At 36.9% G+C, this 26,999-nt stretch overlaps 2 protein-coding genes across 3 annotated transcripts in view; both read left to right on the plus strand.

Moving 5' to 3' along the window:
- The window catches only part of SERPINE2 (serpin family E member 2), a 79,287-nt gene extending 69,270 nt beyond the window's left edge, over window positions 1–10,017 (plus strand). Inside the window, exon 10 of the transcript XR_014492740.1 lies at window positions 9,873–10,017. The gene's annotated coding sequence lies outside the window, so the exon portion shown is untranslated. The remainder of the gene's footprint in view (window positions 1–9,872) is intronic.
- Window positions 515–22,247, plus strand: AP1S3 (adaptor related protein complex 1 subunit sigma 3). Of its 2 annotated transcripts, none has more exons than XM_083364570.1 (5): window positions 515–582; window positions 11,620–11,798; window positions 12,802–12,910; window positions 14,915–15,052; window positions 17,812–22,247. In XM_083364570.1, the coding sequence occupies exons 1-5, from the start codon at window positions 580–582 to the stop codon at window positions 17,845–17,847; spliced, it is 465 nt and encodes a 154-aa protein (XP_083220696.1). In that variant the 5' UTR covers window positions 515–579; the 3' UTR covers window positions 17,848–22,247. The 2 variants fall into 2 exon arrangements, with proteins under 2 accessions (XP_083220696.1, XP_083220697.1); XM_083364571.1 differs by lacking the exon at window positions 17,812–22,247 and adding an exon at window positions 15,486–16,598.
- The last annotated feature ends 4,752 nt before the right edge of the window (window positions 22,248–26,999 follow it).

The following is a 26,999-nucleotide window of genomic DNA, read 5'->3' on the forward strand; positions in this document are numbered from 1 at the left end:
GCATTTCTCTCTCCCGCTTATCCAAGCCCTGGAGCTAAATCGATCCTGTAAGTCAGCGTTTCCCAACCTTTAGGAACTTGAAGATGCGTGGACTTCAACTCCCAGAATTCCCCAGCCAGCATAGCTGGCTGGGGAATTCTGGGAGTTGAAGTCCACGCATCTTCAAGTTCCTAAAGGTGGGGAAACGCTGCGTGTAAGTCTCTCTGGTCCGAGGACGTCCGAACAGGTGTGTTCCGCCGCACAGCGCCCTGAGAGAGAAAGCGAAAACTTTCCCTCGCGGGGAAGCTTGGCTTACGAAGAGTGGCAAGCAGGCGCCGCCGGCCAACTTTCCATCCGCCGACTCGGGAGAGCGCGGAGCGCCCTCTCTCGCCTGCCACCCCCCAAGCGCCCGTGGGGCGGTTGCCCAAGTTACCCGGGAGGCTGGGCGGGTAGGAGGAGTCAAGAGCTTTCAGTTTAGGGCATGATGGGAAAGCGGAGCGAGCTCTGGAAATTCACCTGTGGCGCCGGGGGGAGGGGGGAGACCCGCATCAGGCGGGAGGGGGGGAGACGAACCTCCGGGGAAGCGGGTCTGCGGCAGCCATGGTGAGTGGTGGGCAGCGGCGGGCGGGAGAAGGGAGGAAAGCGAACCCGCTTCGGGGCTCTCTCAGGGCGGAGGAGGGATCGACCTACCTGTCGAAGTCAGGTGAAGCAGCAAACCTTCCGAACAGAGCGGCGGGGCGGCGGGGAGGGGCTCGAGGCTTTACCTTTAACGTCCCGCAAAGTCAGCCAGTTCCGCGGGCTATTCGGTTCGAGGGGTGGAGGGTGGGGGTCGCTGAGATAGCGATCGGTCGCGCTTGGGAGGAATAACAAATTCCGATTGCTTTTCATTGCCCTCCCTGTTCTGCTTCTTCGTGGGGCGAGGGTTCATTCAAGTCCTATCTGGGCGCTGCAGCAAAAATCAACAGAAGAGAAGGACGGGGCAAAAGTCGCTTATCTTTGACAAGCCTCTCTCTACCTGTTGCTTAGTCAATATCGGAGAGAGAGAGAGAGAGAGAGAGAGAGAGAGGGAGGGAGGGAGGGAGGGAGAGAGAGAGAGAGAGAGGGAGGGAGAGAGAGGGAGGGAGGGAGGGAGGGAGGGAGAGAGAGAGAGGGAGGGAGGGAGGGAGAGAGAGAGAGAGAGAGGGAGGGAGGGAGAGAGAGGGAGGGAGGGAGGGAGGGAGGGAGAGAGAGGGAGGGAGGGAGGGAGGGAGAGAGAGAGAGGGAGGGAGAGAGAGGGAGGGAGGGAGAGAGAGGGAGGGAGGGAGAGAGAGAGAGAGGGAGGGAGGGAGAGAGAGAGAGAGAGAGAGAGAGAGAGAGAGAGAGAAGAGAATCGTATCCGACTTCGTAGAGTTTTAATTTCTTAAATTTTCCACTTTTGTTTTCATGGGGTTTAGCCCAGGAGCGCTGCAAGGCATAAGTTAACCCGGGGCAGTATTTGCTAAGTACATTTTAAGCTAACACATATATTATATTAAATTAGCTGCGTGGGCTGAGCTGCATCACGCATCACACAAAGCCAGAACTGATTGGTGGGTTCGTTGGTTGGAGATTATGGAAGTTATATAACAGAGGAGAGGGGACCCAGATTGTTGGGGGCAATAAGCTGACTTTGTAAAAATGCCGCGGGGGGGGGGGAAGCGTGAAAGCCCTAATAAGCAGGCATATACATAGAATGAAGGCTATTGCTAAGCACATTGATTTGTGCTTCTTAGATTGTAAGCCGCCCTGAGTCTTCGGAGAAGGGCGGGATATAAATGGGATTAAAAAAAAAGAGGAACATCAAAAGTTTAGAAGTACAGTAGGTATGGGAAATATCAACTCTACTTTGAGTCAGCAAGTGATGACCAGGTATTTAGCTAAGCCATTCATCACTTTCAACATTGGGGTGGGGGTGGGGGAACATGAATTTTAAAAATACCTGTTACAAGGTTGTGGCTGGGTTAACACCTTACAGTAAGCTAACAAATCATTTTCTGTGGTTCACTGTATTCTGGAACCCAACCAGCATACTATGTTTTTGATGTCATTCAAACTAAATTTATCTCCTTTGAGAAAGTTGTTAGCGTAATGCACGGGTCTTCAAACTTGGCCCTTTTATGACTTGTGGATTTCAACTCCCAGAATACCTCAGCCAGGCTGGCTGAGGAATTCTGGGAGTTGAAATCCACAAGTCATAAAAGGGCCAAGTTTGAAGACCCCTGGTGTAAATGGATGATTGGTATGCTCCAGGTATAATATACCAAGACTTTCAAATAGTCTATCTCTCTTTTATAAAATGATAAAATAAGAGCTAGATGACACTATTGTTAAACAGATTTGCAGTTGGCTGAATGACCACCTCCAAGAATGATCGTAATGGTTCCACTTAGTTATGGGGTTCCACAGAACTTTGTCTTGTGCCTTGTTATATTTTAATTATTGACTTGGATGAAGAAGTTAAATCAATACTAAAAGGTAGGATGGCTAATGCTTAAGAGGAGGGAAGGAATTAAAAACAAAAACTTAGACAATCTTGAGTGTGCTGGAATAAATATGATGGAACATAGTTGAACAAACATCTGCATCTGGATAGGCACAAGTATAAGATGGGGAGAATTTGCAGCAATTCATGTGAATCTGGTTCTTATTGATCACAAATTAAATATGTACCACTAGGGTGAAATACGTGCTAAAAAGGTAAATGACACTTTAAGGTGAATTTGCAGGACCTAATATCCACGTCATAGGAAGGAACTGTCCCAACTCTGTTCTTCCTTGATCAGATCCTACTTGGAATACCGTGTCTTGTTCTGGTTAAAAAACTAGTTTGGTCTAGTGATTAAGGCATCAGGCTACAAAGCAAGAGACTGTGAGTTCAAGTCTTGCATTAGCCAGGTGGATGATCTTGGGCCAGTCACTGTTTCTCAGCCCATCTCACCTCACAGGGATGTTGTTGTGGGGAAAACAGGAGGATTTGTTTTGGATATGTTCACTGCCTTGTGTTTGTAAAAATAATAAAGGTAGGATATAAATAAACATAAAAAGGGCAATTGTAAACTGGAGCAAATTTAGAAGAAGAGTATCACAATGGTGATTGATCTGAAAACCAAGCTATATAAAAATCAATTTATGGATATTTTAACATATAGAAGAGATACACAAGGAAAGATATAATAGTTTTCAACTATGTGAAGGGCTGTCACTTAGAAGACAGCATGGGATTTATTTCCTATTGACCCAGTGGGCAGAACCAGAATCAATGATATAAGGAGGAATATTCAGGCTTCAGATGGTTGTGCTTGTTTTTCTTCATTGGAAACCTTTGAACACAGATTGTGTGGTCATCTGTCATACAGGCTGTAATGGATTCTGCACTGAGTTGGGAGTTGAACTTGAGCTGTTATTCAACTGTGTAGTGGATAATGTCAACACTTACAATGCCATTATAATGTCAACAATGACTCTACCACCAGGGGAAGGAAGTGTTTTATTTCCAAGCAAGTGAGGCTTGCCTTGACATAGTACTCCTTGTTCATTCTACCTAAAGTTCATTCACCTAGTTCAGGGATAGGCAACTGTGGCTCTTTTATGACTCGTGGACTTCAACTCCCAGAATTCCTGAGCCAGCCAAGGTTGCCTATCCCTGACTTAGTTCATTCACTCACCTTTGCTAGAGTTTTGTGTTATGGGATTACCGGTAATATGTTAAGATGTCCAGGCATTTGTACTTCCTTAACTGATTTTATGATGTTTATTTGGTAATGTTAAGCAAAGGTTTGTTTTTACTTCTCCAGAATGGGGACAGGAAAGTTGGTAGAAATAAGTATGGAAGCAGTCAAGGAGAGAGAAGGGAAAAAAGAAAAAGAAAACAGGGATGTTGAGTAAATGATAAATAAGCTAAACTGTCAACTCTTAGTCCAACTCTTGGTTAAATTTAGTTCAACTCTTCAACTAAGTCCACTCAATTGGAGAGGGTTTGCCTCAAGGACAGGAAATGATGGGTTTTGACCTTTCATCTGGATATTGTAAATGTTGCTATATACAGTAGGGTTTACATACTTTGTGCAATTAAGAAGCCCAACTCTGTCTTTATCTGAGATGTTACAGCGGTTGTGAAGAACAAACAGAAGAACCTAGGAAAAGACACAACAGCAGTCAGATGTTCCGTGTGCATTTCATTTCATATTTTGCTCTTCAAATTCTATTTTCTGCATAGCTGTAATAATTTTATTCTTTGGTCATTTTTTTGGAGAGGAGGACAAAAACTTATTTGAAACTTATATGCATCCACATAAATGAATTGAACAAAACATTACTCAGATTTAAAGCTTGTGATGAAGAAATGAATGGCACTTACACATTGTTCAAAGACATCTGTCAAAAGTGTTTCAGTTCTTTCTAATGAACAGTTAAAAGCTGTGAAGGGGAGCCACCCATACTGAGTACAGTGAAAGGCCGGCCCAACCAGCTTGCTGGTTTTTTCAGTGTGGCAATTAAATTTGAAGGGGGGAAAAAAGCAGTTCCACCTGAGCCAAATTTGAATTCTAATAATATGTGTGAGAATGTGTTTTAAGAAAGGGAACTGCTGACTTTAGGATTTACTTGGATTACTTATTAGTGTCACACATAGCATCTGGCACATAGGCAAATATTTTCATCTACTAAGTGTTTTTCTTTCTAAGCTAAGAACATAAGAGTTGTCTTGATGAATCAATTAAAATCCTGTAGACCAAGCTCTGCCTGAAAGTGTTTGCTTTCTCTCCCAATTGAAACCCATAGCAATTTTCCTCAACCTGATTCCCTCCTAATATGATGGATTACAACATGCTTTTGGGGATATTGGAAAGATTATGGGCTGTAACCTAACACTTCTGGAAAGTATAATTTCTTCAAAACATGTTCTAATTTGAAGGTAAACCATTTTTAAATACAGAATTTCAGGGAAACGCTGGAGAAAAAATATTTTAATTCACCACAGACGATTAGGCCTAGTTTTGGTCCTTTTGCACATCAGTCTACCTTTTGATTATTAAAATAAGTTGAAATTGACAAGATTTCAAAGTCCTTAACTCTAGGGAACATAAAATCTCTGTAAAAGACTAAACAATAAACAGCATGCCATATTTGTGGGGAAGGAGACACAGTATAATGCTAGCTGAATAAAACAACAAGGATTGATTCTCCTAGATGTAATAATCCAGCAAAAGAAATCCCTGTATTTGTGTCTTCAACTATTTGATCCCATTTATCATATGAAACAGCTGATTATCTGAATTCTCTCTATTGTTGTGTCCATCAAGACTTTTCTATCCATCTATCAAAACATATATTTGCAGAAAAGCTATTTTTTTTCCTTTCCTACCTATTAGTCTTATCAACAGTATAGTCCTTCCTCCTTTTTTTGATGTCATGATTGGTTTTGTTCCCAATCAAGTAGGCCCTTTTATTGAAAATTTTTAATACTTAGTAATTTATTAGTAAACCTATATTTTTAAGATGGATTATTTAATGAAAGAAGAGAATTGTAGCTTGGGGTTAGAATGTGGGGCCCTCCGTGCTCTCTGAGCTTGGTGATTTTCTTGCAGGTGTTTCAGTAGGTAAATCATCAGTGCTAGCAAGTCTGTAAGAAAACACTAAGCTCTGAGAGCACCAAGGACTCCACATGGACTACTTAATCAGTCAAAAATATGGGGAAAGCCTTGCAAAAAAGATCAGCTAATTTTGATATGGATAATGTTATGTATGTATTAAGGATGCACTGCTTCACCTTCTCGGATATACAATATAGCACAGCAGTTCTAGCACCAAAAAAGAAAAAAAAATTGTTGAAGACACATTATAATTTTATTTATTTATTACAGGGCTTCCCTTGATTATCCATATGAAATAATCTGAAATTAAAACAAGACAATTTTGCCTTTCCCATACTCTTCTCAGTGGTCGCTTACTTAAATCTGTGAAGTGTTAGATACTCCTTGCAGAGGTTCAAGAGCTTCTAATGTTGAGGTTCTTCTACTTAGTTTTTCCTCTGTGTCTCCCTTTCTTCCTGCCTCACGCCTCTGTCAATCCTTTTCTCATACATTTATGAGCCAAAACCCGCACCTTCTATGTTCACTTTGCTGTAGCTTGCATACAATATACTTTTATCTTGTTTCCTGATATTACAGCTTGATATATTAACTAAACCTGCTTTGCACAAAGAAACATAAATTGAACTGGGGTCCTTTGAAGAGATTCCATTGTTTTCAGACTCAAAATTAAAACAAATTTGAACTGAATCTGAACTCTTTGAAAGCCTTGTGAGTAATTCAGCCATTCAGAAGGCTAGAGAAAGGTCAAGATAAAATCAAATACCCACATTCCTTTTTTATTTTCCATATTGGGAAAGTGCTTTGATAGCACAAGAAAACTGAGTTACTGATAGGACAATCTTCTAATCAGAAGGGGTAGTTTTATAAGAGATCTCTACCTAGAATGAATAGACAGAATGATGCTGAGTTATGTATTATGTTTTTCTCCTCTTTCTCTGTTCCATTACCATCTTCTCGTCTGCACAAGAACTTTTGAAGAGTTTTAAAGAAGCCAGTCAAAAAAAGGGTCATTGTGTGTGACACATGTCCTGCTGGTATACCCAGCTGAATTCTTTGTCCCTCTAAAATTGTGAAATATCCAGCATTTCTTACTAGGAAGAGTCCTTTGAAGAAGGCATATCAGTGCCATTCTGATTCTGTAGTTCATGGTTATCATCCCATTCTTGTTTGCCATGAATGCTTTTTCTTTCCCTTTTGTAAAAATAATGAGGCCTGCAGGCACAATATTCTACTTTATTTTAGAATAAAGCAAGGTTTTTTTTACTAAAATAAATTCTCTACAGTTAAACTTGTCATAACTTAATATTTGTCTTTGTATGAATTACATTCACTAAATTGATTATTTTTTTCTCTCATCCCCGCCCCCAATTTAACTATCAGGATTATTTGCATTCTTGCTTTCACTTGCATCTAACTCAAGAGCCTTCATTTTAATTTAAAATATTGGCTGCAATTGACACTGAAAAGCAGGAGCTTAGTAATTTAAACAGGAATTTATACAGCAAGGATGTTACAAACATGTTTAAAACTAGATTGACATGAATACAGGCTCAGCCAACTTCATTACAGCCTTTATATTCAAATGAAAGTTTTTCACCAAGTTCCATCTTTTTCCATGAGTGTTTGGTAGATTGAATTTCACTGACAGCCACAAGCAGGGAAAATAAAATTTCATTTGTGCTCCCAACTGATTTTGTAGTGCTTATCCCCAAAATGAGCAAAATAACATATACTTTTCTTTTTGTCATATCACATTTTTCCAAACAAGGGACATCTCAACATTATGTTTATTAGAGCAAAAAACAAGTAGGACAATTATACAAATATTTTTTCCAAAAATGATTAAAGGATCTATGAAATAGCTAGTGACTGGAAGGGGAAATAGAAAACCCATTTTTTGCTATAATAAAACTATAACTAAAGTAGCTGTAGTTTTATTATAGCTATTATAGCACCAATTGTGCATTTTATCTTTTACCTACCTATAGCACCAAAACATTGTCAATAATTAGTTCTCCTTCTCTTTCAGTGTTCATAGTCCACATCTGTTGGCCAGAAACCTCATTGAGATACAAGAGCCTAAATCAATTGATCAGAGGATTACATTCTCTCTTAATTATGTCATAAAGAGAGAGAGAGAGGGAGGGAGGGAGGGGAGAGAGAGAGAGGGAGGGAGGGAGGGAGGGAGGGAGGCACAGTCTGTTCTCCTATTACATCTTTGAACTTTCATATTGGCCCTTGATATACAAGCTGAACAATATTATCATCCAGTTACTATAAAGTCTTGTTGAAATAGGAAAGCCCTAAAATGACTCACTCCCTTAAATCAATAACACACCTTGTTCCAAAACCAGTAAATAGAAGCCCAGAACATAAGGCAAAGATAAAATTACCAAAGTTTCATTGGTTTGTTGATAGAAATGTCATTTAGTCGTATTTTATGCCCTTGTAGTAAATGCTAAATGAACTGAGATAGGAAGAATTGTTGTAAGATACAGGTTAAATTCAGGATACTTCCTCTATTTCTAACTGCATTAATAGGCAGAATCATAGGAAGAGTTGGGAGAAGTGGCAGATTAGGTCCTGAAATCAGATTTTCTGATTCCAATTCTCCATTTCTTTTGTCAATTGTCTGTCTCTAGTGAAAGTATAACATCAGCATATGTGAAATATGGATGTTATTCCTTCTGCAGTTAATATTTTAAAAATATAACAGCCTTTTTTTCTAAAATAATGGAGCAGTGTCCTAAAGACAGATTTGACAGATGACTGTAGAAATCTGAAGAAGCCAAATGATATACGGTATAAGCTGTCATAGGTGTCTCAAAGTAATATATATATGATTTTGTTACTAAAATCTAACTGTTCTTCTTACAATATTTATAATTGCACTTAATTTTTTTGAAGATTGTATCAAACTAACCTTCTTAACCTATGGCTCTTTCAGATATGTGGATTTCAGTTCCTAGAATTTTTAGCAATTGTCATGCTAATTAGTAAATCAGGGGGTTGAACTCAACATGTTTAAAGGACACCCAGGTTAGGAGCAGTTTCTATAATATGAAAAATAGATAGATAAATAAAATATCAAGAGACAATATTGTCCATAAAAATAAGGATATAAACAAAAATCTATCATCAGGCTAGATATACTTTTCTTCCCCTGCTGAAACTAAAATGTTTGAGAATGGCCTCCCTAGTAGAATTAGGACATTTCTGGGTCTGATACACAGAGAAACATCCTCTGATGCTATCCACTTAAGATTTTCAGAATTAAAGCTACCATTTTGAATTAGCCTGAGAGCAAACAAAAGATCTTAGCATTGGTGTAATTTCAACTGGCTATACCTGCTAACCATCTAATACAGACATTCTGACTTGGTTGAAAGCCCCAGGTCATTTTCAAAGACATCCATAAAAACAGTATACTGTAATAATAAAGTTGAGAATAGTACTTGAGAAAGCACTGATAACGTCAGACATCCTAACCCAAATCATATGTAGTTCAAGCTAGTCCAAACTGGAGAAAGGCACTTCTGGCCACTAATAGACAAACTGGAAAAGCACTAACTATAATCAACTCTTGCTGTTTCGTAGAACTGATATCTCATCTGGTAAACACCCAATTTCAATATCTCGGAATCAGGCCTCAATTGTTTACCCCATTGAGATTCATCATCAATTTATAGATCAAAATTATTACTGAATCCATAAACTATATCTGCATCTATGCAGTTTCATCTATGTCAAAGGAAAAGAAAAAATAGAATTAAATTGCATATTGAGAACAACTTAATCTAATAAATTTATAGTTATCTCCCCTGATTAATTCTTTGGCTTCATGGCTCAGGGACTGGGTCTAATTTTGTCAGCTTTCACTGTAGTTGCAGCCACCTATGTATTAAATAATTGTTGGTAATCCAATATTTCTACTCTATAAAGGTTGGGTTATTAAGAGGAAATATAAAATACATGAAATATAGTGGCAAGGGTGTTGAACTAGGAATGACAAGAACTGTTTTCATGGAGTTGTGAATGATACTAGGTGACCTTAAGCTATCTGAATCAAAAATATTTTATAATTATAAGCTTCCAATTGGGCCATCTGCTTATATGGTTACCATCTAGTTGGAGAGTGAGGGATTAAAATGGTAATTCAAATAGACTGGAAGAATTTTTCACATTACATATTGTAATGGCAAGCATCATTTTTTTAAAAAACAGATTTAAAGGAAGGTGTTCTAATATAAATGATAGAAATAGCATTCTCCATCTTATTTGAAGAATGATTTTTTTTAATTTTTATTTTAATTCCATTTATATCCCGCCCTTCTCCGAAGACTCAGGGCGGCTTACAAGCTTAGCAGTAGCCTTCATTCTATGTATATGCCTGCTTATTAGGGCTTTCACACACACACACCCAAGCGGCATTATTACAAAGTCAGCTTAATTGCCCCCAACAATCTGGGTCCTCATTTTACCTACCTCGGAAGGATGGAAGGCTGAGTCAACCTGAGTCAACCTTGTACCTGGTGGGATGCGAACCTGCACTAATTGCAGGCAGCTGGTGTTACTTAAGGAGGCATCAGCCCACTGTTGTTCAGACCCTTTTGAACCCCCAAACTTGTGATTTTTAATAGTTTATCTAGGTGATTAATGATAGACCTACTGATTTTTAAATACTGAGTTTGCAAACTTGACAAAGGGATCATTGGAGGAAAATACCATAGCAGTCCCTAGTTTACCATGCAACATTGTGTTTATTTTTCAGTGGGGTTATTTGACACGAATCCATTGTCATGGCAGAACTGTAAAGTATAGCGGAAAATGTTATAAAATTAAAAAGATCTTTTGAGTCCTATGTGACTCAAAATGGAAATAACCAAAAGTCACTGAGCAAACACAAATCCTGATTACTGAGTCACTGGGTTCAAACGTTGAAGACAGCTAGCTGGGTTTGGTTAAATTTCACAGAGACTGAATTAGTTTATAATCCAAACATAGGTAAATGTGTTTTGTATTTGCTTTAGCTCTGAGATTTTGTATATATTTTTTGTTTAATTTTATTCTTGATGCTTTGCCTTTACTGCATATTTGCACATTGATGTTATGATAATACACACTCCAGTGCTGTGTTGTCATTCCTTCTATCGCTTTTCTTTGGCAGCTCAGTTCTTTTTTCAAAGGTCATAGCAGCAGTAAAACTAAAGAAAGCATCAGTAGTAAAAGGGTTGACCATCTCAGATATAAAGTGTAGGTGTTGAAGATATAGATATTTGAAGAATAGCAGCCCAGGGAAAAGAGGGTAAGTAGCAAAATATAACACACACACCCACACACACACACACACCGGTTTTTCACACTTTTGTTTAGTAACAAGCAAGATTCTGTATGGAAAATATATGCCTTGGTAACAGGCTGATTTTACAGTAGAAGAAAAGAAAAACTTTTCATTTTGAAATTAACTGAATTAGCAGAGATGAAGAAATTAACTGGTTTGATCAGAGATAATGGACTACTAGACAGTTTTATAAGAGACTGGAAACCGTTGGTGGACTTTCTACCTGCTAAATATAATAACAGATGGTTAACAGAGAAATTTGAAGAATGGTGTAATGTTTAGCTTAATCTGTTGACTGCTTTTTCGTATGTATATATCTATATATCAATATATCTATATCTATCGATCGACAGACAGACAGACAGACAGATAGATAGATAGATAGATATACACAAAAGGGGAGGAGAATTTACTGCTTTTTATTTTCTTTCAGCACCCAGCCAGAGTGGATTCTACATGTTAAATATTAAATTTAATTGATCTCTTTTTCCTCTTTTTTGTACACTATTTTTTTATTTTTTGTTGTTGTTAGGGTAGAATGTATGCTTTTGTTTTGTTTCATTTCATTTGTTTTTCTGTTTCATATTTTTTATGATAAAACAAAAAATATATTAGAAAAAGAAAAAAGAAAAAAGTTGTGCCACTTTCTACACTCATGTCACAATAATCAACTTGTTTTCTTTGTTCTAGATACATTTTATCCTGCTGTTTAGCCGACAAGGGAAATTAAGACTTCAAAAATGGTTTATTACACTTCCTGAAAAGGAAAAGAAAAAAGTCACCCGAGAAATTGTGCAGATTATTCTGGCTCGAAATCAAAAAATGAGCAGCTTTGTTGACTGGAAAGATCTCAAGCTTGTTTACAAAAGGTATGGGAAGTTTTATAAATCAACTTTTTATATACAGCAGATCATTTCCATGTGTGATAAAAAGGGAAGAGGTATAAATGCTCTGTAAGTCACCGCTAGAGTCCTTATAAACAGGAATTGACTGGACTGAAGGACAACCACGAGTTCAGTTTCATTTTCTGTAAAAAAAAATTGTTTTTGTAGAAAAAGAAGGCATACAGGAATTGTATTAATATACTGAAAAAAAATCTACATTTGGGGGTTCCTGTTAACTGAAGGAAGGGTTGGATAACATTTTCAAGTCAATGACACGCCTAAACAACCAGTGCTTTTCAACATCAACAAATTTAAAATGCCTGAAATTCAACTCTGAAATTGCATTGCTGGTTGGGGAACAAAACTGATCTTTAATATATACTAATGGTCAGTGCTTTTTTTGTAAGAAAAAAGGTGCCGGAACTCACATCTTGTTAATCTTTTATTTAAAAAATTATATATTCAGTTCTTAGCAGGACCGGTGGTTGAGAAGTAATTAGTATTTTTTTTAAAAAAAATTGGGTTCATACTTTTACACTAAAATTTTTAGAAAGATTTTCAATTCATCAACAATTTTTTAAAATAAATTATTTACCTTTCATACATAGTCAAACACTGTACACACACACACGTCAGTTGTGTAACGAAACATAACGGTCTCTACCCGCACTAAGCACTCAGTGTGTGACCACACAACCAATGAAAAGCTGAGTAGTACTACAAGCCGAGCAGTGCCATCACAACTAGCACAAAGTATGCATGCATCGGACTCGACACACAAGCAGCCTGCATGCACCGTTTTAATAATTTTGCCACCGCTTGACAGGGAGATTCAAGTCCACGTGTACCAAACATCAAATTTTCAAAAGTTACTTTTAAAACTTGGAAAATCCGTTGAAAAAAGGTGCCAGAACTCCATTCCAGTGAGTTCTACGACAAAAAAAGCACTGCTAATGGTCATGTTTTTTCTCCTCATTTTATAATTTAGATATGCTAGTTTGTATTTCTGTTGTGCAGTAGAAGAAGAAGATAATGAACTTCTGACCCTAGAAGTTGTCCATCGTTATGTAGAGCTATTGGACAGATATTTTGGCAATGTAAGCTTATTTCTTTATTATTGCTCCATTAATAGCTTTCTTTGCAACTGATAATGTGTTTAACATGATTTTCTTTGCAAATTGTGTTTTATGGTTTGGAATAGGGGTAAAATCTAATCAATCAGAGTTTATTCCACAAGCCTGTATGTGAATCCAACCATGCTATTTTTTTTCTTTAGTGGAAAAAAGATATGCAGGCATAGGAACACTAAGTGCTTTGGAATTATTTTAATTCTGAGATTTCTGACAAAATAGAAATATTTTGGTCCATTATCTGTCCATTTGGAGAGATAGTTTAGTTTGTTTGCAATTTATTATCTTTTATCTATATATTCCTAAAAATTATTATTTGTTCAGTGGCCAGGCCAGTATAACAAAAATATATGACAGATAAAATCTATATGAATCAAGTAAAAATTAGTAGATGAGCTTCTGTTTCCCCGAAGGATTATGTGTGAGCTCTTTTTCACCCACGTTTTCATAGTGTCAGTAGGGTGGAGTATGTTTGCCCAACTGAAATTCATGAACCTGCTTGCCTGGAAAGAGGCTACTGTACTTAGTTGCAATTATTTTTCATTGTCTTAAGAATAGACTCCTGAAGTGGGTAATTTCTGGAGAAACTTGAAAACTAGTTAGGAACTTCAACTAGTTCAGCTGCTAAACTTCTTGCTAGCAACAATCTACAGAAAAACTTCTAGCTAATTATGAAATAGTAGTTACTGGTTTATTTTCTAAGATACTTCCAAGTACTAGTAACCTGGCTATGGAGACTCTCCATTTTTTTTATTGTTCGAAGAAGTTTTAAAATGTTGTGGAGAAGGTGAAGGCTAAGAGAAGACGTTCCACATATTTACATCTTAGAAAATGGTATGGCTTATGGCAGACATGTCAAACACAAGGCCCGGGGGCCAGATCCGGCCCGCAAAGTGGTTTCATGCGGCCCGCGAAGCCATCCTGGAAACAGTGAGGGAACGGCCCCCACTGCCTTGGCCCTGGTCCAGAGACCCTCCTTCTGCCAGAGACCCTCAGACCTGTCCCACTCCTGCCCAGGCCCCCATAGGCACCCTTGATGCAAACGATGTAGAGCTGGCCATGCCCACCCAGTAGGCCATATGCACTCTAGCCACGCCCACCCAGTAGGCCACGCCTACCCAGGCCATGCCCACCTGGCCCCCTGAGGACAACTGCAATGCTGATGCGGCCCTCAATGAAATTGAGTTTGACACCCCTGGCTTATGGTATATTGCCGGTGAACTAATCACCTATCATATAAAGTTTATGATAGCATATTGTACAGCCAATAGTTTCACACAATGAAGCATTAAGGAAGACAATGTAACCAAAGCTTCAAAGGAATACTACTTATCAAGTCTATCTGGAAGTATATTGGATCCTATCTTTTTCCTTGATAAGGGCGAACTGCTCATTTACACATATGATTATTTTGTGTACTTTAATTCTTAATGTAGTGTTCATCTCTACAAACACTCAAAATAGAATAGAGAAAATATCAGAATACTGAAGGGCTTACTCATTTAAAGCTTTTCTTTCCCCTTCAAAAATTAATTTCTGTATATAATTCCAATCCTTGCTAAAACAAATACATTGCATAATGTGTTTTCTTTTCATTTGGTTTATTATGACAGTGTATTACAGTACCCATGAATGAATTTGAAGAAAGGTCAACGTCTATAAAAAGGCAGAAATAATAGTCAGTGCATACCCTTTAGATGGCTTTTTATACAACCCAGGTATAGGATTTTATTTCTAGAGAAGTGTGAAAAGGATTGCAGTCTGCCAACAGTTAAGACGTAAAATGATCTTGAAATGTCACTTAGTCTTAAATTATTTCAATTTGAACTATTGGGATACATTTAATTTTATATATCTTTTGTTCCCCGGCTGTCCTAGGCATGCACATTTATCCAGTATATATGAGTATATATTAACATATTCAGTAGCAGAATACTGACTCTAAATATTTATTTATATAATCCTTAACAGGTATGTGAACTGGATATTATTTTCAATTTTGAGAAAGCATATTTTATACTTGATGAATTTCTAATGGGTGGGGAAGTTCAAGAGACATCCAAAAAATCTGCAGTGAAAGCCATAGAAGATGGTGATATGTTACAAGAGGTATGTCAGAAAAGAGAAGAAAACAAATCCCTCAGTTTTCCTCCTTCTTTAAAAATATGATTGTCCTACTTATTGTTTAAGGCCAGTGTTTTTCAATTTGAGCAACTTTAAGACTTCAACTCCCAGAATTTCCCAGCCAACATTCTGGGAGTTGAAGTCCACCCCTCTTAAAGTTGCACTGGTTTAGGCCATCAATCATACTCTAACAATATTATTGGTATAAGGATATAGAAAAGCTAACTTATAATAGAAAAGATATGGTCAGAGGCTGATTGTAGAGCTGTAGTGGAATGTGGTCCAGATTCCTGGGAGGGAGAGAGTTAAACTAAAGCTGAAAAAGAAAGCCAGCCAGCTTCTCCGGTATGATCTTGAATATGTACCCATTATTTTCAAGGAGAACATCAGGAATCATTTGAAATTCTATACCTCACAGATCTAGCTGAACAATGGAATGAATGAAAGATGTTAAATATAAATATGAGAACAGACGGCCAAAGATCAGGAAACAGAAAAAGCATACTGGATGTCAAAATAAAGGTGGAAGTTGTAAAGAAGAAAAAAGAAATCAAAGGCAAGGAAGACGAAGATCTCAAGGAAGTACTCAACAAAGAATTTCCAAGACATATTAGAAGGGACAAGAAACACTATTACAACAGTAAAGATGAAAACAAGAAAACACATGGAAAATAAGGGTAGTCTTCCAAAAGATTTCCTAACTCAGAAGAAGGTTCCAGCCTTGAATGGACATGCTAAAACAAATACCTTCATAATCATAATCATAACAGTAAAGTTGGAAGGGGCCTTGGAGGTCATCTAGTCCAACCCCCTGCTCAGGCAGGAAACAATATACCATTTCAGACAAATGGCTGTCCAGTCTCTTCTTAAAAACTTCCAGTGTTAGAGCATTCACAGCTTCTGGAGGCAGGTTGCTCTACTGGTTAATTGTTTTAACTGTCAGGAAGTTTCTCCTTAGTTCTAGTTTGCTCCTCTCCTTGATTAGTTTCCATCCGTTGCTTCTTGCCCTGCCTTCGGGTGCTTTGGAGAATAGCTTGACTCCCTCTTCTTTGGGGCAGCCCCTGAGATATTGGAACACTGCTATCAATGTTATCAATACCAATGCTATCAATACCAATGGATGGTGAGAATTAATTTAAAGAAGATCAAGTAAAGGTGGAAACAGTATACAGTAGTCTGTATACTATATGTGTCAACATCCAGAAGGTATCCTCTATATTTACAAGAACCACTAATATTGGAAATTAGGCCAGTACTCAAGTCAGAAGGCTATTGGAGTTGATGAAATATCTAGAGAAATATGGCAAGCAACAGAAGAATCTATAAAGTTTCTAATCAAAGGCCAGCAAACTGGGAGAAAGACCCAGTGGCCAACAAATTGGAAGTGAGTCTACATATCAATACCAAACAAAGGAGGCTTAGCAGAATGAACAAATATTCACACAATATACTTAATTATACATGCTAGAAAAATAATGCTTAGGATCATCCAAAACAGAGAAAAACCATATATGGAAGCAGAAATGCCAGATGTTTGACTGGTTTTAGAAAAATCTAAGGAATAGGAGAATTATTGCTGATGCTTGCTAGATAATCGAGTAAACCAAAGATTAATTTTTAAAAAAGGGTCTACAAGTGCTTCATTGATTATAGAAAGGCCTTCTTTTGCTTCAATCATATTATAGAATGTATAAAATACACAAACACACACACACACACAAATTCTGTAAGATATTATGGGTGCCTAATATTCAGTTCAAACACTAAAATGTATAGCCTACTTATTAACATATCTAGTGTTTTCAAATACTTGATTTCATGGTCAGAACTAAGCAAAAAGGGATTTAAAAGAGGCAGGACTACTTCGACTTTGTGCCCTACTTATCCCTAATAGCATGTACCTATGATGTTATGGAAAAACAAGGTATAATTTGTGAAACAATCTTAAGTCTCATTTGTTAAGCAAATTAGCTGAATATGTAACATAGTGAAATTAGTCTCAATGGGACATAAGCACACCATTGAGACTGGTTTGTGCACAAGTAATGCTAGAATTTTAAAAAGTATTGGGAATGACTTTATCATAGTGGAAAATTACTAAAGACTTCCATAGAAGCATCTATGGACCTGATCAAACCAAGTCAGAACAAACAAATTTTGTTGACTAAATGCTAAATATGCTGATAATCTATTTTTAATCCAGAGACAAAGAGATATCTTGAGATTCTCAGTGTTTCAAGAAAAGCTTAAGTTGCTAGACTACATAGAAACATAGAAAACTGACATCAGAAAGAGACCTAATGGTTCATCAAGTATGCCCTTTGAGGTTTTTTTTTCCTTTTTGTTTAATTTATTCATTATGTTTTAATTATTTTTTTTAATTTTGCCACATGTTGTTATCTCAAGCTTGATTGTAGATTGGTAAAAGAAAACACTAGAATTATTTGATTGAAAGATTATGAATTTATTAACAAAATAATGTTTCACATTCATTAGCTTCATGATTTCAAAACTATTTTATTTTTGTACTGAAAGCAAATAATTTTAACATTCAGGATTAGACTAGGCTACAAGATTAAGCTAGTGAGAAGAGAATGAGTCTATTAATAATGTGATATTTCTTTAGTTTAGCAAATTAGTTTCAATTATCTGCTTTTGTATAGGTTGACTGTTCTTACATTATGAATTCTATGGGTAACTTCTGATTAAAACTGAGTTATTTTCTTGACTGTTCTTTGTTGCAGACAATGGAAGAATATATGAGCAAGCCTGCCTTTTAAATCAAAACTATAGAACCAGTTAAAGGGACCATGTAATATGGCATAACATCTCTTAAGTGCCAGATTTTTTTAAAAAATACACATTCCCCAAAGTTCTAATAGTGATATGTTATCTATGCAACTGTCAAGATGAAGGTCAGCCTCAGTGCTGTGAGTATAGCAGCACATGTATATTATACTTTATATGAATTTATTTTAATTTAATCTTTCTTGGCTGTCTAGATTGAAAGTTTTATGGCAAGTCTAACTATCAACTTTTTACTCTAAGAAATTGATACTAGAATCTTTGAAGGATATATTTATGACTTTGGACCAGTTTCTGATCAATTCAATATAATTTTGTAAAAACAAAAATTGTTGTTATCATTTATTCTATATTAATAATACTCTTACAAAATGTATGGTGTGGATAGATTTAATTTTTAACTTGTTTTGACAGAAAGTCTCCTAGATTGTAGATAATTTAATACATTATAGTCCTTTGTGTTGGGGGTAAATCAATTTTTTACAAGATTGAATACAATCATTCCTTAATCAGCATTTCTACAAGCTGAAAAAGAATGATTATATCCCAATTTAGGTAATTTTTTATCCTGGCTTTGAGCTTTTTCAGTGAAGCAATAAATTGAAATGGCTGAATATCATCCTTACTGCTGAAGACCTACAAACATATAAATGCAGTTGTACAATGGCTAGAGGCTTCCTTGAGTTATTAGTTAATTTACTGCATCAAGGCCTTTTATAGATTTGGGTGGCATGGGGATTTCATCTTATTAGAGAACCCCTTTTTCTAAGGATTCCCATGGTAAAAGTTTGCCATGGAGTATAACTACCAATCAGAACTTCCTTATATACAGCCATCTAACTAGCTGGAGTGTTTCAAATACTATAATTTGATGATGTGCGGCACATAAATTTAACAAAACAAACAGTTTCTAAGAATCTCTCTCTTCAGCCCTGGAAGAGTGAAGAGTGAAAAGCAACATCCCTCAGATTATCATCAGATTCTGAGGGTGAAATACAAAACTGAAGAAAATGATATAAAATTCTTGAAAACATAAGGAGCACTTCTGTAGTCATGCAGTCATGCACATGTTGTAAGAACTGTTTACTAAAACTCATTTTCAAAGGAGTCAGTCCTCTAATTCTGACAAATAACTTATTTGGGAAAAGGAAAACATGGGAGTCCGAAGTTACTATGCAAAAAATTACCTGACAGCTGATTTCATCATTTTAAAAACTCTCCACTTGACTAATAAAGGCACTGCCCAATTCTCATATGGTAACTTGTGTGAAATGAAAAGAAATAAAGGCTTGTCAATTAAATTCCAATTGAAAGATCTATACTATAATGGTTCGGATCATACCCATTACAATGGTGTCACAACATCACTGACTACACCTGCTGCAGCTTCCAAGCCATAAAGGTCATCAAATCTTGTCTTTGCAGAGGGATTCCAGAGCCAGATCAATATAAGTGTTTGACACAATAATGCTTTTTGTAGTTTGTAGGAGTTTGTAGGAAGACTTGGATAAAGTAATTTAAACGATGGGTCCCTATCAATGCCATTAGCAGCATCCATTTGTTTGTCTATTTTTCACTCCCAGTTCATTCTGAGAGAGAGAGAGAGAGAGAACCAGGATATTGTGTATTTGTGCTTTGTCCTTCAATTGTTGGTGGGTTTTTTTTTGGAGAGGTCAGATGAAGAGAAATCAATAACAAAAAAGAATAATAAGAGTCAGAAGACAGTAGGGCATGGCTGCAGAATTTCTGGAAAATAACTTCACCTGCTAGCAATATTCGATTCAGTCAGCATTTCAAAGCAAACAGATTTGGTCTGCATCTATTCAACTACTCCCTGGATGAGAACACAGTGATTCCATATATTTTTCACACTGATGCTAACCAAGAAAAATGCCTCAAGTTGCACATAAAACTCTCTGTTTTAGGATTCAGTCCATTTAGAAATGTGTGCTCTCAGGCAAAATGCCTTTTAAAAGGTGTCCTTATGTATGTATTGTGTGTGTGTGTAACATAAAATACCCTCCCCTACAACACACAAACTTTTATAAGAATGAACATCAGTACTTGTTTTTCTAAAAAAGGAAACAGAATAATGAAAGAAAAGGGATAGTTTGAACTGCTGACTGAAGTCATCAGAAGACGAAACAGGAAGATATCTATCATGACTATTGGCCTTCACTGATTTTCTTCTCTCTTCCCATTATTGTCCTCCCAAGTCCTTCCTTTCTTTCTGCAACCCTCCTTATGGCTCTAAGAATAAGTTACAGGTAGGATGTGGTTCCAGCATTGATGACATTTTGTCTCTTGAAAAATTATGCATAGATAAAAATTTAATCATATCATGTATGTTTTTCTATTGGGTTCACATACACCCATTTATGTCTCATTGACACCAGTTTCAAATATATACAGTACTTGATCATATATATGTTTGATTTAAACCTCTGCTGCATTAATTTCAAGATATATCTTGTTCAGCATTATGTTTTCATAAGATGACTATGAAAAACTCACAAGCAGAATATGGCTGTAACTCCATTTTCTCAGGGTTGATTGGGTTGGGTTTCTCAGCAGTTATTCTTCAAGAAAAAATCTATTTCTTAACACTACAGGTAAAACATGGCCAGTTGAACTATTGTTACTGATAGCTTGCCCCATGAATTTGGATAATACCCCTTTTATAGCTAGATAACTTGACATCCTGTTGTAACAAATGTCAGAATTTTATCTCTGCATTTTATGAAGTGCAATGTCACTCAATTTCATTAGCTCAATATGATTTTTCCTTTTTTCTTTCTTAATATATATATACAGTAGTTTCAGATTAGTCCTAAAGACACTCAAGTTCAAATTTCCATTCAGTCATGATGCATCTCACAGGATTTTCAAGAGGTTAAAAAATACTATGAAACACAATGTATATTATTTGATTTGCTAGGTAAAGAATTGACAAGTGGCTTTATATGGTCCTAAATTTAATTTACAAAGCCCTTTGTAAATAATTGGTTCAGAGTTCTGCAAGGATAATCTGCCTCTTTCCTGACAATCTTCTTTGTGAACAGGAAAGATTGCCAACCATCAGAAAAAAGGAAAAAGGTTTTAGAAGAGAAAATAGGATGCCAGATCCATCAATGGAAGATAAATAAGTGACTTTGGAGGGATTGACAATGCCTTTCAGAGAAGCCTGGGTCACACCTTAAACCAATAGGGAACAAGGTGAGGTACACTTACCCTGTTATCAGTTTTTTAACTGCCTTTTGACCCCAACTGTCAAATATCTATTATTTCCTGATGTTTTGAGGTGGGAAATACAGTGTAGCATAAGCTTTTAAATAGCATAATATTGTTTGAAAGAGTGAAGAAACATTGCATCAAAATTTCTGCAAAACCCATTGGGAGGGAATTGCCCCTTTCCATTCTGCATCTTCATCCCACCCAGTATGACCCTTGTCCTCTCCAAAATTATGGAATATGGCTCTTGTCATCAATTATCCACTAATGACTTAATGGATTTGGTTTGGCGATGTCATGTTATGTAACTATAGCCATTGTTAGAAAACCTGATGTACAACTTTGCAGGCTGTGTGAATCTAGACAATTGTAGCTTATTCAGTAGCTTGGTTAAGCAAACTTGGCTTATGGTGGTATGTGCACTTTATTATTTGAGTGAACAGTTTTCCTTTGGACCAGTTACTTTTTCTCAGCCCGTCTCACAGACATGATGTTGTAGTAGGGAAAAGAGGTGGAAGCATTGGGTATGTATATTTCCTTGGATCAACAAAAAATAAAGGCAGGAGGAATAAAATAAGATGATAGAATGGGACAGAAACACACTGGGCTTGGTTTGATTTGTTTTGCTTTGAAAATTAGTTGTAAATGCTCAATTTCCTGGTGCATGCATCTCCATGGGATTAACATGCTTGCTAATTGCCTGAAGTAAATCAAGTTTTTCTACTTTTTTGGCCAGGCTGATTCATTGGATTCAAATGTCTTTAGGGGGGTGAGAATATTCAAAATCTTTCACAACTGATCTTAGCTTGAAACAAATGTAAACTGGAAGAGTCCTTATCTCTTCTCTACCCAAGCTTCAATGCTGATCTCTTCCTAGCTATGGCCAGGCATCTCTCCTCACCACTGAAAAGGCAACTCATGTAGCAAGAGAACAGCTTTCCTTAAAGGAATTATCTCACACTGCAACAGGAAAACTGTATGCTGGTATCAAGTTTTATATTCTTTTTAATCTACACAACATTGTATATTGTACAGAAATATAACTTTCAGAGCATGAGATTTTTTTTTCCTCCTTTAGTTCTGTTCTTGTTTCCTGGTGCTTCCTGGAACAGCTTTGTCTAGAACACATGTCCAGCAGCTATTTTGCCCTTCAGTCTAGGCCAGGGGTAGGCAACCTTGGCTCTTTTATGACTCGTGGACTTCAACTCCCAGAATTCCTGAGCCAGCCATGCTGGCTCAGGAATTCTGGGAGTTGAAGTCCACGAGTCATAAAAGAGCCAAGGTTGCCTACCCCTGGTCTAGGCTGTGTGAGCTGAAACTGCTCTTTAAAATACACTGCTGTCCAGATTCTGATCCTCAGGCCGAAGGCAGACAGCTGATACCATTGCTTTCATTGGATCCACATTCCACATTAATCCCTAATGGGATTGATCTGATATTTGTTTAGGGTACTGAATATACCAGCCACTGTGATGTATTCAGTAAAGAATGATTAAATAAACTGTGTGCAAATCCAGTGAAAGAAACACATCTGCCTTTATAAAATATTTTCTGCTAATCTTTCATTTTGAGCTACAAGATGCCCAGGCCACACTGCTCTCAGTTCTGTCTTCTCCACTATCTTTGACCTCATGTTTTGATTCCTGTATTGAATCTTCAGCATTGACTTCCCCAACCTCTGGTCTAGTTGAACGTCTCTTCTCATTTCATAATTAGACTTCATCATTAAAAAAGCAAAGCCTGAAAAAGGAAGGCAAAATGAGGCAGCCAATTCAAGTAGGAATCTTGCGTTTCCGGGAGTGCACAATTTCTCAAAATCTTTGCCTACATTTTCCAAACTATAAATAACATTCATCATTAGTGATCAACTACTTTTTTGACATTGATTTTTGACTAAGGTTTTTTTCCATGTAAACTTTATAAATAAATAAATAAAAAATCCTGGAAACAGCCTGAAGGGGAAGCTAGCAAATCTACTGGTGTGTCTTTTACTTCATGCAATTTTAAAGAGATTTTTTTTTTGCCCCGAATTTATCTGTGTACCATTTTAACTCTGGGTGGAGAGCAGTAGAAGGAGCTATGTTTTTGATTTTCAAAAACACTTTTATGTGTTGCCTTTTCTCATCCATCAGCAATTATTTGGGCAGTTCCTGTGAAAAGAGAAGATGTAGTAGCAATTTTTTTCTGGCATAACATTTGCAGCAACCTCAGAAATAACAAATGTTTATCCTTATAGTTCACTGACTATCTACAGTCTATAGGTTGCAGAATAAAGCTTCATTGTATCTTGGTGAAAAAGAAAGGTAAAAGCCTTCATGTTAAGTACTGCCTAAAGGAATTGTTATTTATTTTGTTATATAACAATGAACCTAGTTAATTATTTTGCAAAAAATAAAAATGAAATTTGAATAGAGCATTTATTTAGATGTGTATAATTTCTTTTCATAGGGGTGTGTGTGTGTGTGTGTGTGTGTTTTCTATTGATTTTTCAATACAATTCAACAGTGCTTATTCAACAAATGTGTTGTCTGAGTTTATCATTCTCTAATACAAATTAAATTTATTTATTTATTTTATTTATTAATGGGACTTATATCCCGCCCTATCTCCCGAGGGACTCAGGGCGGCTAACAACAACAAAAATTAAAGGTCTCTGTACAGTAAATTAAAATTTAAAGTTGAAATAAATTAAAGATTAGAGTTAAAATTGTAAACATAATTAAAATCCCTGTCAGTCCAGGTCAGCCAGGTGGAAAAGGAGTGTTTTGAGGCCGCGGCGAAAGGACTGGAGAACTTGGGCCATCCGAAGCTCAGGGGGGAGCTGGTTCCACAGGGCTGGCGCTCCCACAGAGAAGGCCCTCCCCCTGGGGGTCGCCAGCTGACATTGTCTAGCCGACGGTACCCTGAGGAGGCCTTCTCTGTGTGAGCGTACTGGGCGATGGGAATTCGTTCCCGGCAGCAGATGGTCCTGCAAGTATCCTGGGCCTAAGCCATGTAGGGCTTTAAAGGTAAATTCCTAAATTCCTAATCCCTAGTTCGTTTCTACAGCCATGGGTAATATAAGTCCAAAATTTGAAAATGTTCTGTTTCTTCTTTTTCTTTCAATCTCAAAGTCAATCCATTTCTGCACAGTCTAGTATTTTTTAATTATTTCTTCCTCCTATTTAGATGTCTATAATTTCATATAACTGGTCATCATAGCTTTCAGGCAGAGGTTTAGTTGTTTTATTTTGGTATTCATACAATCACAAAGATGCCCAATTTACTTTGACATGTTTTACTATTGGCAACTATATTACAGGGTCCTGGACTTACAACCACAACTGAGACCACACTTTTCATTGCTAAGAAAGGTATTTGTTAAGTGACTCACATGCTGGTTGCCAAATGTGCTAATTTGGTTATGTGACCATGGGAATGTGGCAATGGCTGTAAGTGTGATGACTGGTTGTAAGTCACTTTTTTCAGTGCCATTTTAACTTTGCATAGTCACTAAACAATTAGCTATAAATCAAGGGCTACATATATACGTATACATATATACATATACATATACATATACATATACATACACACACACACACACACACACACACACACTAATGTGATGATTAACTACAATTAATCACATTAAATGTATTTGAAGGAGCCAAGGATGTAGAAGAGTAATCTATTCTGCCAATTTTTTATACCAAGGCTTAGTGGAACAAAGAGTAGTGTGATGGCCTAGAGGTGGAGCTCTCACCTCACAATGAGGATGCTATGAGTTCAATCTGAGGTAGCAGCAGACATTTTTCTCTCTATGGGTGTAAAGAGAACATTTATGCTGTGAACTCCGCATAGGCGTTAGGAAGGGCATCGGGTCAGTAAACACTCAGGTCCATTCAGTTGCCCCGACTCCACCCCGATGCAAGGAATTATAAGGTTGTTTGTTTTTTTAAAAAAGTGGACTTAAGACCAAAGCACAAAGTGTTCACAATTAGGTTCTGGTTAAAAGTTGTACATAGTATTGCAACCAACCTTATTGTTTCATATCCTGGTTTGGAGGGAGTCCCTAAACCAGATTTCTCCAGTTCACTTTTCACAGAAGACTATAGATTAATGAACTAGGATACTAATGTCAAAGCAGGCACAAGAACATTTTGTGTATGTTCCTCTACCTTCAGTCATTTGATGTCAGAAAACAGACTCCACAAAAAATACTGGAACTCTATTGATATTGGCTAGAGTATAATAGCTTGAAAAAATGCTGCAGCATTTTTCCTTTCCTTCTTTCCTTTCCTTTTCAAGGAGAGTCAAGGCAGGGTCAATTTAAGTTTCTTTCTAATATCTTTATCTTTTCCTAGGCTGCATTCATTTTTTGTTAACTATTGCCATCTGATTCCTTGTCCAAGGCCATCTCTTATTTTTCTTTTGAGACAAGGTTTAATTTTTTTTTACATCCATATTCTTTTGAACTACATAACTATTAAATGGAAGTTGTTGGAGAATGGAAATGAATTATATGCTCTTAACGGAGTTCTGTAGTCCTTCAACATTGGAAATGTAAATTGTAGAGAGATGAATATTATGCATGGATGATTAAAATAACATGTTGTCTTGTATTAAAGTGGTTGTATAATATTTCATACATTTATATAAATGCATCAGAATCCATTCTTGTTTTATATTGCTTTTTACATTTGTTTCTATGGTTTTATTCTTCTGTTTTCGTAGTAGTTGAAGTTCTGTTCTGTTCTGTTTAAAAGGCTTTTAAAATAGAATGTATACTTTTGATTTTCTTAATTTCTTATATAAAACCTACTACCTGCACCTGCCTTTTTCTGAATCTTCAGCTGTTCAAAACATTGAGCAAACCATCATACTCAGTATGGTACTTTTTAGATTTTTTTCGGGGTGGGGGGGGGAAATAATACTGGATCTTAGACCAATGTTTGTCAGCCTGAGCAACTTTAATGTGATTTTAATTTCCCAGAATTCTGGGAACTAAAGCCCACATATATTATTTTAATTCATATTGTATGTTTAAATATGTACAATACATACAATTAGGTACATAAATACATACAATTCTGTAAAAATTGGGCTAATAAAATGTTTGCTGCTGTGTTAAGCATAGTTTCATCATCACAACCGGGTATGATAATTCAATCATTGGCAAGAATCTTGTGGTTGCACTTCATTAACTGGCATTTCACTCAAAAGAGAATCAAACCTTTCTCCATTCTGATGTAATGCAATGGATTGACATGTGTATCTCAAAAGAAAATCTCATTAATAGCCCTAATCTAACAACTACCCAACTCATAATCAGCAGAACCTGTCTGTATATATTACCAGCGACTCTCAAATCTCACTATCCCTCCATTCTGCATTTCCATCTAGTACACTTCAAAAGGAGGCAGCAAGGGTGAGGTGGCTTTCCCAGATGTTCTAGCAAGAAAGTCTCCCTGTTCCTTCTGTCAATTGGAATATTAGACATTTAATATTTAACTAAGCACCCTTAATGCATTCAACCAGAAACAGGTTGCTCTGCTTTCTTTTCTGCTTTTCTGAATTTCTCTTCCATGCACAGATTTGGAAAGATGGGTCTCATCATAGCCAATAAAATCTCACTGTTTATTATTGGTTGTAAACCACTGAGCTAGGCTAGCTTTTTGGAAAAGATTGTATTGTGCAGAATGGGTACATTTGAATTGATAAAGGGAGATTCCTATGTTCCAATCTATACAAAGTTGCCCTTGGACATAATGGAGAAGAGAAGGCAAACACTGTCAGCCTGCCTGCCATGTAATCATCCTGGTATATGGTCTAAATTTATGGTGATAACCTGAGGCTGGGAAAAGAGCTGGAGAAAAAGAAAACACCAATAAGATTTTCACAAACGCACAGAGTC

This window comes from Vipera ursinii, assembly GCF_947247035.1.
Source record: "Vipera ursinii genome assembly, chromosome: 5".
In the NCBI taxonomy this organism is placed as follows: Eukaryota; Metazoa; Chordata; class Lepidosauria; order Squamata; family Viperidae; genus Vipera; species Vipera ursinii.

Coding starts and splice junctions, on each gene's coding strand:
- AP1S3 (XM_083364570.1), top strand. Junction 12,911..14,914: donor TGGACAGATATTTTGGCAAT/GTAAGCTTATTT, acceptor AATCCTTAACAG/GTATGTGAACTGGATATTAT. Junction 15,053..17,811: donor ATGGTGATATGTTACAAGAG/GTATGTCAGAAA, acceptor TCTTTGTTGCAG/ACAATGGAAGAATATATGAG.